Below are 15,665 nucleotides of genomic sequence, written 5' to 3' on the forward strand. Positions count from 1 at the left end.
GCCACTAGTAGAAATTTCCGCTGACCGGTCGCCATAGGGAACGACCCCACAATATCCATTCCCCATTGGTCGAACGGACAGGACACGGTAGTTGCTTTCATTTCCTCCGCCGGTCGGTGGGAGAAGTTGTGATACTTCTGGCAAGAAAGGCACGTCGAGAAGGTCCGAGCGGCGTCTGCTTGCAAGGTTGGCCAGAAGTATCCGGCCAGCAAGATCTTCTTAGCCAACGATCGTCCGCCCGGATGCCCTCCGCACGATCCTTCCGAGCTCACACATTTTAAGAGCGGACGAGAGAAAGCCTTCTTGTAGAATTGGTCTCCAATAAGCGTGAACCGACCGGCTCTTCTCCTTAATTGCTGGGCTGCTTCCCGATCGGATGGTGTTGCCCCCGATCGAAGAAACTCCATGATGGCTGTTCTCCAGTCGTTCGGAAACTCGAGGCCCTCCATCCGATCGACGTGCGCCACCAAAGGTACTTGCTCAATTGGCTGCTGGATGACAACCGGCGTTATTGAACTTGCGAGTTTGGCTAACTCATCTGCAGCCTGGTTTTCCGCCCGGGGTATCTTCTGGATAATGACTTCTCTGAAATTGGCTTTAAGCTTCTCAAAGGCTTCAGCGTAGAGTTTGAGCCGAGCGTTGTTAATCTCAAAAGTACCAGAGAGCTGCTGAGCGGCAAGCTGTGAATCTGAATGCAGCGTCACCCGACCGACCCCCACATGCCGGGCGACTTGCAAGCCTTCTATAAGGGCTTCATACTCCGCTTCGTTATTTGTAGCTCTATAATTCAGCCGGACGGATAAGTGCATTTTTTCTTCTTGAGGAGAAAGTAATAACACGCCAATTCCGCTCCCGAGCCGAGTGGGCGATCCGTCCACAAATAATTTCCACATAGCTTCGGGCTCTGGCCTTTGCACTTCGGTGATAAAATCTGCCAAGGACTGCGCCTTTATCGTCGAGCGGGGTTGATATTGAATGTCGAATTCGCTCAACTCCGTGGTCCATTTGATGAGCCATCCGGATGCTTCTGGATTGAACAACACTCTTCCCAATGGACTATTCGTCCGGACGACGATAGTATGAGCCAAGAAATAGGGATGGAGGCGCCGAGCGGCGAGGACCAAAGCAAAAGCCAGCTTTTCGAGTCCAGTGTAGCGAGATTCAGCATCTTTTAAAATATGGCTTAGAAAATATACAAGTTCTTCTCCGCTCGGCCTTACTAGTGCGAGCCGACTGCTTGCTCAGTTGAAGATAAATAGATACAAAGTGGCTCACCCATAGCTGGCTTGGCTAGGGCAGGCAGAGAGTTCAAGTATGTTTTCAGATCTTCGAACGCCCGATCACATTATTCGTCCCAGTGAAACTTAGTGGCTTTGCGCAAGATTTTGAAAAAAGGTAGGCTCCGGTCGGCAGTCTTAGAGATGAATCCGGACAAAGTAGTTATCCGACCGGTCAAGCGCTACACTTCCCTCAGATTTCTTGGGGGCGGCATATCTTGTAATGCTTCAATTTGCTGGGATTTACCTCGATGCCCCGCTCGGTCACTATGTATCCCAAGAAATGCCCGCCCTTTGCTCCGAACAGACATTTCTGAGGGTTGAGCTTAACTCCATACCTCCTCAGCGTTCGGAAAGTCTCCTCCATGTCTTTAAAGAGATCTGCCGATCGGACGGATTTGATGAGAATATCGTCCATGTATATTTCCAAATTACGTCCGATCTGCTCCTTGAACACTTTGTTCATCAAGCGTTGATAAGTTGCTCCAGCGTTCTTCAGTCCGAACGGCATCACATTGTAGCAGTAAGTACCGTCGGCTGTAACGAAGCTAACTTTCTCCTGATCTTCTCGGACGAGCGGCACTTGATGATAGCCTTGATAAGCGTCGAGCATACATATCAACTCGCAGCCAGCTGTGGAGTCCACCAGTTGATCGATCCGAGGCAGAGGATAAAAATCCTTCGAGCAAGCTTTGTTGAGATCCCGAAAATCTATGCACACTCTCCACTTGTTGCCTGGCTTGGAGACTAGTACCACGTTCGCCAACCAGCTCGGAAACTGGACCTCGCGTATGTGGCCGGCCTCCAGGAGCTTTTCAACCTCCGCTCGGATGATGACATTCTGTTCAGCGCTGAAATCCCTTTTTCTCTGCTTTACTGGCCGAGCGTCCGGTAAGACGTGGAGCTCGTGCTGTGCTATACTCGGTGAAATCCCGGGCAACTCATGCGTCGACCAGACGAAGACATCACAGTTTCTGTGGAGACATTTGATCACTTCCTCCTTCTGACTTGCCTCCAGGTCGGCCGCAATGAAGGTGGTGGCCTCCGGTCGGATTGGGTGAATCTGCACTTCCTCTTTTTCTTCATAAACAAAAGAGGGAGGTTTTTCTGTTATAGCGTTCACCTCGATCCGTGGCGTCTTCTGGGCGGCATTAGCCTCAGCTCGGACCATCTCGACGTAGCATCGCCGAGCCGCCAGTTGATCTCCTCGTACTTCTCCCACTTTGTCTTCGACCGGGAACTTAATTTTCTGGTGGAAGGTGGAGACGGTCGCTCGGAACTCGCTGAGCGCCGGTCGCCCCAAAATGACATTGTATGCCGACGGAGAGTCCACCACGACGAAGTTTGTTGTCCGCGTCCTTCTGAGCGGCTCCTCTCCCAGCGAAATCGCCAGCCGGATCTGTCTGACTGGCAGAACTTCGTTGCCCGTAAACCCATAGAGGGGTGTTGTCATGGGCAGCAGCTCGGCTCGATCAATTTGTAGTTGGTCGAAGGCTTTTTTGAATATGATATTGACCGAGCTTCCTGTATCAATGAAAACGCGGTGAATAGTGTAGTTGGCTATTACCGCTTTGATAAGGAGAGCATCGTCATGCGGCACTTTGACTCCCTCCAAGTCCTTGGGCCCGAAGCTGATTTCGGGTCCGCTCGCCCGTTCCTGGCTGCAGCCGACCGCATGGATCTGGAGCTGCCTGACGTTAGCCTTCCTTGCTCGGTTAGAGTCTCCTCCGGTCGGCCCACAAGCTATGATGTTGATTTCGCCTCGGGAAGTGTTGCTTCTATTTTCTCCTTCCCGAGCGGACGGCTTAGGCTCCTCCCTAGACCTCCGGGGATTGTCCTCACGCCTCGGAGTATGATGCCGCTCGGGAGTCTGTCTTTGCCGCCGGTCGGGTATCGTCCGATCGGCTTCACGAGGTCTCTGTCGCCTGTCGGATGATGGCGATCGACGGCCACCACTCCGGGGAACGGGGTGAGCGATTAAAGGAAGACTTCGGCAATCTCTGGTGTTATGCGTGTCCGTCCGGTGGAATGAGCAGAACATTGGGGTCCATACCCTCTTTTTTGGTTTGGGTCGTTCGGCAGACACTTCTTGAATGGTGTGGGCTCTTGCATGTTGCTGGAGGCGGGCTGCTTCAGCTCGCGGTCCTCTGGGTGGCTGATGAGCAGTGTGAGGCTTTCGTTCGGCAGGGGGCACCCGCTCGGTTGGAGTTTCCTTCCTTCGGGCAGCTTGGGCTTCCTCCACATTGATGTATTCATTGGCCCGGCGCAGCATATGATCGTAGTCTCGGGGCGGCTCCCGAACGAGCGAGCGGAAGAAGTCCCCGTCCACGAGGCCTTGCGTAAATGCGTTCATCATGGTCTCGGAGGTGGCCGTTGGGATGTCTATTGCCACTCGGTTGAATCGCTGGATATAGACTCGGAGCGATTCGCGGGCTTCTTGTTTGATGGCAAACAGACTCACACTAGTCTTCTGATAGCGCCGACTGCTTGCAAAGTGGTGAAGGAAGGTCGTGTGGAAGTCCTTGAAACTTGAGATAGATCCGTCCGGCAATCTCCGAAACCACCGTTGAGCCGATCCCGAGAGGGTGGTTAGAAAAACTCGACACTTCACCCCATCTGTGTATTGATGAAGGGTAGCCGTGTTGTCGAACTTACCCAAATGATCATCCGGGTCGGTAGTTCCATTGTATTCACCGATCGCCGGGGGCACATAGTGCTTTGGCAGAGGGTCTTGTAGAATAGCCTCTGAGAATTGACGGTTGATCCGTTCGGGCGAGGCGTCCGCTCGGGGGGCTTTGCCTTTTCTGCTGTCTCGTCTTGGTACTTCATCTAAAGACGATCCTCGATCACGATTGACTGCTGCGGTTTCAGGAGTGCGGAATAAGGCTCGATGGAATGGAACTGTGGCCGGCGGTGCTTCCGCTCGGCCACCTGATGCTGATGTTGCTTGCTGCTCAATCCGCTCGGCTTGCGACTTTTGTCTTTGTTCCACAAGCTTAGCGGCTCTTGTCTCGATCAAAGCGTCGAGCTCCTCTGTGGAGAGCATCACCGAGTGCGGTCGTCCAACCTCGTCCATTGCTTTCGATCGGATGCAGGAGTGTTCCCACAGACGGCGTCAAATTGATCCTGTCCGAAAGCTGAATCAACGGACGCTGGGCACGTGGCGCTCTCCGAGTTGCTGACGTAGATCTCCGGCCGGTCGCACGACGCTCCGACGAACCTGCAAAGAAATCGGGCCGGGAAGGGGTTCCCGACGACGATCCTCCGACGCTCAAGTCAGGCAAGCAGACAACAAAGAAGTGGCTCCAAATATCGTAGCACGCGTACCTCAGGTGAAGGGTGAGGCCCTTTATATAGGGCTGGAAAGGGACTCACGCACACAGATCGAGGCGAATACGTGTCCTCAGCCCATACCTCAATATGGGCTTGTCAGAAAAGCTTACTTGACCCCTTACTGCTACAGTCCGAGCACGTCTTTGATGGGACAGTGGACCCCTGTCATAAGATCCTGCGTATGGCCTGCTCCTCGAACATGCCCGCTGTCAGAGGATGTTTCCTTGTCCTGTTCTCTTCTTACTACATGTCGAGTGTCCAGCCAGTCGGCAGTCCCCTTGCGTCCAGCCGGTCATACGTGCTGGTCCACTTAGGATATTCCCGGTAGTGTGCTCTGTGGAGACTGATCGCAGTATTACTACCTTATGCCTTCGGCCGAGTGGGCCACCCGCTCGACTATACAATCTTGTTCAACGAGCGTCGGAACCCTGACTCCTCGCCGGGTGCCTTTGACTCCGACGGGACCCCGTTTGGCCGACCGGTCTCCTCTTCTCCGGTCGGCCGTTCGGCCCTTTGACTTCCACGTGATGTTGACTTCCCTCAGAGGGGGGGTCCCTGTTCTTATCGCTGGATCAATAACTATGTAGTAATTATTAATAGCTACTGTAATATGAAAAATTGATTATTCCAATTTATTCAAAATTATTATTATATTAAAATATTTTTTATTAACTTAGTCAAAATTAATTAAATTTTATTAAAATCATTTAAAAACAGTTGTATTAGCTACTTAGTTAACTATTATACAGTTATTATAGCTAAACACTAAAACCTTAAATCTTTAAATATAATCTCTGAACATTATTATATCAAAATACTAAACTCTAAATACTATTTACTAACTTGATTAAAAATCATTTAAACTTAAAGAAAATCACAATAAATTAGTAAAAGTTATTATAAAACAGTTATAATAACTGTAATAATTTCTACAAGTGTAACAACTATTTAAATAAATATATTATAATATTATAATAATATTATAATAATATTATATTAGATATTATACATTGTAAGAGAAACAATACGTTACAGTAGTTATAAAATAGATTCGACACGTTATAACAGTTAATCATAATAGTTTTAAAAACACTAAAATAAAGAATATTTTTAGAATAAAATATACGAGGAAATGTGTTACATAATTTGAACAAGTCAACAACCTTTTATTTTTGTCCAAATTTTAAAACATGCATGGAGGCGACATAGGCAGGATTTGACCTGCTGAAGGCCCTTTGGTACGACTACATGCACGTGGCACTGTGACATTAAGATACAAAGACTTAAAGCATTTTTTTTTCCCATTTTTTTATATATTAAAAGATTTTAACTTAGAAAAAGAAAATGTTTCATATTAATGAATTCGGATCCATAACCACAAATTTCAATGAACAAGATCTTACCGTATTTACCAATGAGACTCTATCCATTAATAGAAACTAGTCCAAACTCTTCCTTCGTCACTTGCTGGAAAAATTTCTCTTCCATATATTTATTCTATCTGTCTACACGGACTAATAATAAACATTAGGTTTGCTCTACATTTCACATCTTCACTTTCATTTCCTTTGCTAATGGAATTTTCTCATAGTTTTAACGTTTCATTTCCTTTGCTAATGAAATTTTCTCATAGTTTTAACGTTTAAGGAAGAATTATATAATAAATTTTAATGTTCTCATTTTGACCGGATAGGAGTCGTAAAAAGATCTTCAGATAAGGGTAGAATTGTCATTTGAGACCATACTAGCTCGAAGAAAAGAAGGCGGGGGCTAACTTTGTTGTCCTCCTCTATCACTAAGAAGAATCGGATCTCCACCGCCCAAACTCTTCCTTAGCCTTGGGAAATGACCAGTCTAATTTTACAAACTATATGCAAACATTACTTACAAACTTATAAACGCATGAGCATGAGATGGTAACACAGCTATTTTTTTGTCCTTTTATTCTTCTGACCATCTAGATTTTCCTTTATTTATGTTTTTATGTAGGAAAAAATATTATAAATAAAATTATATCAACACAAACCAAAGCTTCCAATAAGAAACCAAATACTACAAAGTTAAATCAACGGAAATTGAAAAGATAGCATGCAATCATTTGAAAAATACAGAAACCTAATCATTAATTTTTCAGAGACAATAAAACCTTAAATTGTAGAACATATATCATAAAACCCTATCTCTAAGCCATGATAGCATATTTCCTCAGTGGGAAGTACCTCTCCCTTTTCTTCTCACGCTCAGTCTTCAAGGACTCCTGCATTTATGCAAACAGACCATAAATAAATGACCAACAAAACGATGGGAAGAACAAACAGAATAAGGAAAATTAAAGCTGCCCATAGCTGTCCATTGTAAAAGTTTGACATTTCACACAGCACCGTATCATTTTATAAGGCAAGTCTAATTAACTTCAACAAGACCCCATGATGCACATGCTTCACTCAAATTGCAACTATAATCTTCCTTGGCGGCTTAGGCTCAGCAAACTAGTGGTGACAAGTGACTACTTTCTTCAAACTTGAGACTTCTTGCAGTCTCATGTTCTTATACTTTCAAATAAGTAATTACACAATTTATGATAATTTTCATACAGTTGATGATGGCTTCAGCTAACAACCAACGGTAATCTAACACATAATTGTTCATAAAATATCAGGTTCACCGCAAAGAAAAGTTCAACTAACCGACAAAAGACATTGTAAGCCTAAATCTACAGAAATTTTAGACCTTTAACTTACCAAGGAAACACAGGATAGTTCATGCTGTGAAAAAACCTCCTAATCCTTAATGGTTGACAATTAAGTGCTGAGTAGCAAACCCAGGATTTGTTATTGTTGACTTGTTTTTGTAGGGAGAAAAAGAACAAGAAGAAGAAATGTCTAAGGCTGCCTGGGGGATATCACAAAGAGATAAGCATAGTCCCCTCAAAAAAGGCCTCAGAGAGAAACCTTCACTTTTCTGTGCGCCTCCTAACTAAACCAGATGGCACAAGAGCTTTCGCCGCCACATGGCTACTCAAAGAGGCAATGTAAACACAAGATTAGCTCTTACCAAGGAAACACACTCTGGTCCTTAACAGATGATGTGCTGAGAGATTTAATATATGGGTAGTTATTTTTAAAATAAATAAATAAATAAAATATGTTCAAGGCTGCTTGTGGATACCACATGAAGATGAGTGATGGAATCCCTTCAAAAGGTCTCGCAGGAAGAAAACTTCCCTTTTCTGTGCGCCCCCTAACTAAGCCAGATGGCAATAGAGCTTTTGCCGCCACATGGCTACTCAAAGAGGCATTGAAAGATATGTGATTTCCAATGTATGATAGGAGACTGATAAGGATGGAAATCATGGAATAGAGCATCAAGAACTTAAGTGCAATAGAGCACATGACAGGGATCAAAGAACAAAAATGTGACTATCCTTTTCAAATGCAACCAACAAATAGCCCAAGACTAACAATAACAAATCATTTTCTAATTGTCTCTTTCTTTTGAGATGCGGAGCATGATTTGAGGAACTGAAAAAAAGAATTGTCACTCACTAACATGGTGAGGTAAAATGTCAAGGGCTAAATAAAAGGTGATAGTGGAAACACAGTAACTATGATGCATTGCCTTTGGTGGCTCATATGCAAACGAGTATGATTAATGAAGGGGACAACACGGAGTAGGATTCCCACTCAAGGCTACTGAATCATCATATCTTCTATAAAAATTCCTGTTCTTGCTCAGTTGCTCTGGATCTTACTGATAAAATCAAGCAAAACTACAAATTCTAGCACAAAGTACTGAGATTTTGCTGATAAAATTAAGGATAACTGTGAATCTAGAACAAAGTACTCAGATTTCAAAATCTAGGCTGTCTAATAGTATTATTTACACATTTACATAAATTTTGCAAGCAATCTCCTTACAAAACCTTAATGAGAAATTCTCAAAGTATTTCTTCCAACTATTAATTGCACATGACATAATCAGTCATTTGACTCCCCATTGTATCTCTAATAATAAAAAAACCGACATACCAATTTTTTTTGAATTAAAAGTTATTCAGATCCTAAAAAACATTCAATTGAAGAGGCTTGATTGATTAATTTAGCTACACAAAATTTCAAAATGACAGTTGCTGTACTCATTGAGAAGTTCTTCAACCGCATCGTGCTGGTTGGCAAAAAAGGAGAAAGAGAAATAGTGTAATTGGGGATAGTATAGGAGAGTTGAAAGAATAATGACGGTGCCCTGAGAGCAATAATCAACCAAAAAAAGAAAGAAAACATGAATATGTATATTAAGTTAAAAAGGCAGATTAGACTGTGCAGATTACTTAAAATACAATAAACTACATTCTAAACATCAAATGATGCTCAGCATGACCTAATTTGAGGCATGTATGTTTTCTACGTGAGCCAAGGCATGCAAAAACACATTACCTAATCAGAGACCCAAACTCAAATTTGAGGGAGAAAACACACTCATACAGAAAGAAGTAACTGAACACAAGATGAAAGCAGAATCAACAGAAAACTAACTAGGCACAAGCATGATATAGAAATCGCACAAATATTCCTTGTCCAGTTCACTCTATTCACGTTTTGTTGAAGAAACCTCGAAGAAAAAGAGTTACCTGATGCTTGGTAAGCCGGCGGCGGATGGCACGTGTCTTCTTGGGGCGGAGATCCAGAGGGAGGAGCTTCTTCTTCTTGTAAGCCTCCCTCAACGCAGCTTTCTGCTTCTGCGAGATCACAGTCAGCACACGCGCGATCGACAGTCTCACCACCTTTCTGCCAAACAAACCAAAGATACAAATTTTGAGAACCTATAAGAAAAATAAAGTAAACGCACGCACAAGTCAGATTAAAAAAAAAAAGGAGAAATGCTGACATCTTCGAGAGCTTGTTGGGTGCGCCACCGGTCACCTTAGCGACACGGAGGAGGGAAAGCTCATTCTTCAGGTCCTTCAACTGATTCTGGAGCTCAGTTTTAGTCTTCCCACGAAGCTCATGGACCTTAATCCTCGCTGCAACCAACGATTGCAAAAAGATCGAATGAATCCACCTCCAAGTTATCCAAAAAAACAGAGAGAAGCACTCATCTGAAGAATCGCAAGCTTACCCATCGCTATGAAAAACAAACAGCCTCCCCCTCGCTTGTCCGTCCGGCTTCAGGCGCAAGAAACCCTAAGACCCGAACAAGACTAATATATAGCATCATGTGAAACCCTAATTGGGCTGCTAGCCCACAAATTGGGTTCGAACAAAAACCCATTAAAAACATTTATTTGGGCCGAATAAACTACTGGATCATTTTAAATATGTTAATTTTTAAAAGGTAATAAAAATTCTAAATTTCGTTCTATATTTTTTATTTTCTGAATTCGAATCAATTTGTTCTTCAGTGGTTTCTCCAACTAGTGCAAGTGCTACGATCATGGATTCGTCTGCAGTTCGTACAATCATTTTTAGAGTCGTCCAAATAATTTTAGTCATTTTAGGAAAGCTTATTTTGTCCTGTTAACTTCTGATGGAATCATCGAAATCCAGAAGAATATAGACACAATGAGAATCTATATAACGAAAAGTCAACTTGTAACTCTATGCGTCCTATCGTCCTTCGTAGGATGATAAATGAACTAAATGTTCATATAACATGTTTAATGAACTAAATCTCCTATTGTCAACTTGCAAGTGCCGATGGATTTTTTTTTTTTTGTTAATTTCGATACCAACATTTTAGTTGATTTCGATGTCAACATTTTTTTTCTGTCGATTTCGATACTGACATCCTGTGTTATCGATTTTGATATTGATATCCTTTTTTACTGATTTCGACATTGACGTCCTGTGTTATCGATTTCTACATTTGACATCATTTTCTGCTTCAAATTCTTTGGGTCATCCTGACACCAGTTTTTACGGATCGTACAGATGAATATCCTTACAGTTTGATTATTCTGAACATTATTCATTCTATAATCATGCCTGATCGTACATATGTTTTATGGAAATCTGATCTGTATATGTTAAGCAGTTTCAATAGTTCTTTGTTTCACAGCCCTCTGCCATATCAGCTTCCTCTCATATAGGTTTGTCATCATCTAGTATTTCAGGGATATCTTCATCCTTATGGATTTTGGACTCTGGTGCCTCCCATCGTTATGTCATCTAATTTATCATTTTTTGGTACTTTTTCTCCCCGTTCATCTATATCTATTGTGACTGTTGATGGAACTCCTATGTCATTAGTAGGTGTTGGTTCAATTATTACATCTTGTTTATTTCTTACTAATGTTTATTATTTTCTGAGTTTTACTTTAAATCTTATTTTTGTTAGTCAATTATGTGAATATGGATACCCAGTCTCTTTTTCTCCATCCAATTGTTATGTTCAGGACTTGCAATTTTAGAAGCTAATTGGGATAGGTCAAAGACAAGGAGAGCTCTATGTTTTAGATCAACTCAAAGTATCAGAAGTTGTAGTTTCAAGTGTGAATTTATCATCTTCTCATCTGGATCGTTCATCTTTTCATTTTTATTTGTGGCACTCTCGTTTAAGTTATATTTCAGCATCTCGTTTGCAGTTTTTAACTTCTACAGGAGTATTAGGATCTTTAAAACGTTCTGATATTTCTGATTGTAGTGGTTGTAAAATGACCAAATTTTCTGCCTTATCATTTTCTAAAAGTCTCTTTTTTTCTTCCGCTCCATTTGATCTTATCTATTCTGATGTGTAGGGACCCTCTCCTATTCCTATAAAAGGGGGGGGGGGGGGGGGGTCAAGGTATTATGTTTCGTTTATTGATGATTACACTCATTACACTTGGGTCTATTTTATGAAACACAAGTGTGATTATCTTACCATTTTCAACAACTTCAGAGCTCTTGTGAAAACTCAATATTCTAGTGTCATAAAATGTTTTCGTTGTGATTTGGGGGTTGAATACACTTCGAAAAGATTGTGACTGAACGAAAACATAGGCATATTATTGAAACAGCCCGATCATTTTTATTGTCTACTAGTGTTCCTAGTATCTTTTGTGGGGAAGCAATCCTTACCGCTTCTCACGTGATTAATATAATTCCAACCTCACACAATTTAGACTTGTCACCTTTTGAAAAATTGTATGGGCATGCTCCTCTCTATTCCTCTTTACGTGTTTTTGGTTATACTTGCTTTGTCCTTCGTCCACATATCGAGCATAATAAATTAACCTCTCGGTCTACTCTTTATGTATTTTTGGGTTATGGTGTTACTTAAAAAGAATATCGTTGCTTTGATCCCGTTAGTCAAAAATTGTATCTCTGTCGTTATGTTGTGTTTCTTGAGCATATTCCATTCTTTTCTATTCCAGCTAGTTCGCATAATATAACAAAGTCAGATGTATTTTGTATTGATCCTTTCAATACTGACACTGAGGAAGTTTCACTCACAGCTTTTACTGGTAGCTCAACTGAATTTGGTACTTTGGTTTCTGAGATATCCGCTCCACATGCTCCTCCTTCTGCCACTACCCAATCATCTCCTGAGGTTGCGGATGATCCTTCTCTCCGCCGTGGATAATCCACTCGTGTTCGTAAGTCTACTAAACTGTCAGATTTTGCTTACTCTTGTTATTCTCATTCTTTTGCTTTATTTGTTGCATCTATTCATTGTCTTTCTGAGCCTGTATCTTATAGAGAAGCTGTTTGTAACCCATTTTGCCAGAGTGCTATGGCTAATGAACTAATTGCTTTGCATCAGACTTATATATGAGATTTGGTTCCGTTGCCACTAGGAAAATATACTATTGGTTCTCGTTGGGTATATAAGATAAAAAAAACTAAATCTGATGGATCTCTCGAGCGATACAAAGCTCATCTTGTTGTTAAATGTTATTCTCAGGAGTATGATATGGATTATCAGGAAACATTTGCTCCTGTTGCAAAATGATAACTGTTCATACTCTGATTGGTGTTGCTTCTGTTCGTCAATGGAGAATATCTCAGATGGATGTCAATAATAGATTTCTAAATGGTGATATTTATGAAAAAGTTTGTATAACATCTCCTCCTGATATTTCATACCAACCTGGTGAAGTTTACAGGATTTGTAAAGCGCTTTATGGTCTCAAACAAGCATCTCGTGCTTGGTTTGAGAAGTTCTCTACAGTGATTACTTCACTTGATTTTCATCCTAGTAATCATGATTCAACATTGTTTGTTAGATGTATGAGTGCATGCCATATTCTTTTATCATTATATGTTGATGACATGATTATTACTGGTGATGATTCTGATGGACTTGCTTCCCTGAAGTCTGAGTTGGCTCGTCGTTTTGTTATGAAAGACTTAAGTATACTACGCTACTTTCTCGGCATTGAGGTTGCTTATTCTTAGAAATGTTATCTTTTATCCCAGTCAAAATATATATCTGATCTGTATGAGCTTGTTCGTCTCACTGATAATAGAGTCGTTGATACTGTTAGTACCCCAAGGTAGTTTTGATGTGATCAAATAAGGTAGGTTAGGTCCTGTTGTGTTTAACCCTATGTCTAAGTGTGCAGGAACTTAGGAGCACAGAAAGTCGAGCGAAAGATGCAGCTAGCGAGAAGGACGACACAAGAGAGAGCCGATGGGCTCGATGCGTCTGAGGGATGAGGTGCTGCGAAAGAGTACACTGACGAACGAAAAGGGAGCGTGTGGTGTTTTCGAGGGACAAGGAGTCGGAGCCGAAGATTGCTCGAGGAGCAAAAGACGTAGGTGTTCGAGGGATGAAAAGCTGTGGAAGAGTATGTTGGCGGACGAGAATGAAGCAAGCAGTGATTCTGAGGGACGAGAAGCCGGAGCAGAAGTTTGCTCAAGAAGGCCAGAAGTTGAGTTCGGGTGAGCCATATTCCGGATAACTGAAATCACCCAAGCGAGTGGAGCCAGAGCGGAAGACCCAGACCGAGGTGAGCGGAATAGAAGAAGGAGCCCCAGACCAAAAGTCATCAAAAGGCTGACTTCTGATGCCCGCGACGCCCGGATTAGACTGGGGCGCCCAGAGCAGGTTGGGGCGCTTGGACCAGTCCGGGGCGCTTGGAACCATTCCGAGCATCCGGAACACGATTTTTATCCAGATCAATGTGAAATTTGAACGTTGCGTTAGAGATAGATTTCTATCTCATTCTAGGTGCTTGAAACCCTTCCAGGCGTCCCGAGAAAGGCTATATAAGCAGTCCTGCTCCCAGAAGCTAAGAAGAATAAGTAATACTCAAGCAACACTTGTAGATGCTTTCATTTCTATTTAGCTTCATCGTTTATGTACTTTCATTGCTGTAAAGAGGTTTCTCCACCTGAAGGAGAAATTAGTGTGCTTTACTTCTTTGGATTGACAACCTCCTAAGTTGTAACCAAGTAAAATTGTGTGCCTCTGTCTTTTAATTTTTTTATATTTCTTATATGCAAGTGTTTGATTTATAAAGTTGTAACTCCGAGAAAGGTTTTTTTTTTGCTTGATTTGCGTAGGGGCTATTAACCCTCCCCCCTTCTAGTCGGCCACCAAGGGTTATAACAAGTGGTATCAGAGTTAAGACGCTTCAGGAGGATAACCGCCAAACGAAGCACATGAGATGGTCAGACCAAGCATCTATCCACTAAAGTTTGAGGGGGGGGGGGGTTCACGAGCTGGAAAAAGAGAATGGAGGTATTTTTTAAAAACAAACTTCGATTTATTGTTAATAATGAAATTTGATTTTGAAGCACCCGAGGGCAACGAAAAGTATCAATGGACAAAGAAGGAACAAGCTAACTTCATGGCAAACGGTAAAGCAGAGTTTCATCTGCTGAGCGTCCTACCGCCACAAGAAGTCAACCAGACCGGAGCTTACGAGTCCGCCAAGGAGCTTGGAAAAAATTCCTAAAATTTCATGAAGGAACTTCAGAGGCAAAACTTGTGAGACAGGACTTACTTCGCATCCAGATCAACAACCTCCGATTAGAAGAAGACGAAACTATAGCACATCTTCACTCGAGGATCAAGAAGCTCATCACTAGAATTTCGAATCTCAGAGAAAAGGTAAGCAACCGAGATTCGCTAAGATACGCTCTTAATGCATTCCCTAGAAATATGAAATGGGTATCATTAGTAGATAGATGTTTACTATATCTCTAAGGATTTATAATCTGTTATCTTAGAAGAGTTATTTTCAACTTTTGAAATCCATGGAACGAGATGTGCAGATTCGAAGAAAAAGCTAAAGCACAACATTGCCTTTAAAGAAAGGGTGGACAAATAAGATTCATAATCCTCTCTCGATGACAATGAAATGATGTTGATAGTAAAACAATTTAAAAAATGATTTAAAACTATAAAATCTAACCATCTGCAGGGTAGAAAGAAAAGAACAATCAGATGCTACCACTGCAACGAAGAAGGGCGCGTTAAAGACAACTACCCATTGTTAAAGATCAAGGACAAGGACAAAGGAAAGAACAAAAAGTTAGTCCAATCTAACAAGTATAAGACGTTAAAGGCGACGTGGGACGAAACATCGTCTGAATCATAGATTAAGGTATTCTCCGGATTTGCGTTAATGGCAAGCCATCGAGAAAATGAACACGAAGCAAGCTCGTCTAAAATGAGCATCGATGAAGGGGGAGCTACATCAGAAGAAAGCAGCAGTTCAGGGGGAGCTACGGATAACGGGATCGACAAGGTAAGTCAGGTACGATCTCTTCCACTTGATAAGTTATTCAAATTTATTAAATTACTATAAAAAAACTATTGTAAGTTGGAAAAAGAAAATACTGATTTGAAAATACAGTTGTCCAAAGTATGTCTACAAGAATTATTTGATAATTTGAACATAGAAAATGACAAATTGAAAACAGAAATAAAATTCTTAAAAAATCATGCATGCTCATATAATCAAAACATTAGGAAATATAATAACTTAAACTGATATTTTAATTACCACAAGGGACAAATTTAAAAAACTTCTCAAAAATATATTTCTAAAAGATTTTTAATCAACCCAATTGGAAGGAACCTATATTGGGTTCCAAAATCATTCTTAGATTAAAACTTTAAAGTTAG

At 41.8% G+C, this 15,665-nt stretch overlaps 1 protein-coding gene and 1 non-coding gene across 2 annotated transcripts; both read right to left on the reverse strand.

Moving 5' to 3' along the window:
- Nucleotides 1-6,620: 6,620 nt before the first annotated feature.
- LOC122046136 (60S ribosomal protein L35) lies at nucleotides 6,621-9,796 on the reverse strand. The gene is made up of 4 exons (XM_042606681.1): nucleotides 9,726-9,796; nucleotides 9,495-9,630; nucleotides 9,238-9,394; nucleotides 6,621-6,867 (listed from the first exon to the last, which is right to left on the reverse strand). The coding sequence occupies exons 1-4, from the start codon at nucleotides 9,727-9,729 to the stop codon at nucleotides 6,793-6,795; spliced, it is 372 nt and encodes a 123-aa protein (XP_042462615.1). The 5' UTR covers nucleotides 9,730-9,796; the 3' UTR covers nucleotides 6,621-6,792.
- Nucleotides 7,487-7,597, reverse strand: LOC122050010. The gene has a single exon (XR_006131235.1). It is a non-coding gene; the product is annotated as a small nucleolar RNA U19 (small nucleolar RNA).
- Nucleotides 9,797-15,665: the final 5,869 nt, after the last annotated feature.

Source organism: Zingiber officinale, chromosome 2B, assembly GCF_018446385.1.
Source record: "Zingiber officinale cultivar Zhangliang chromosome 2B, Zo_v1.1, whole genome shotgun sequence".
In the NCBI taxonomy this organism is placed as follows: Eukaryota; Viridiplantae; Streptophyta; class Magnoliopsida; order Zingiberales; family Zingiberaceae; genus Zingiber; species Zingiber officinale.

Coding starts and splice junctions, on each gene's coding strand:
- LOC122046136 (XM_042606681.1), bottom strand. Junction 9,395..9,494: donor CCCAACAAGCTCTCGAAGAT/GTCAGCATTTCT, acceptor TTTGTTTGGCAG/AAAGGTGGTGAGACTGTCGA. Junction 6,868..9,237: donor GCCGGCTTACCAAGCATCAG/GTAACTCTTTTT, acceptor GCATAAATGCAG/GAGTCCTTGAAGACTGAGCG.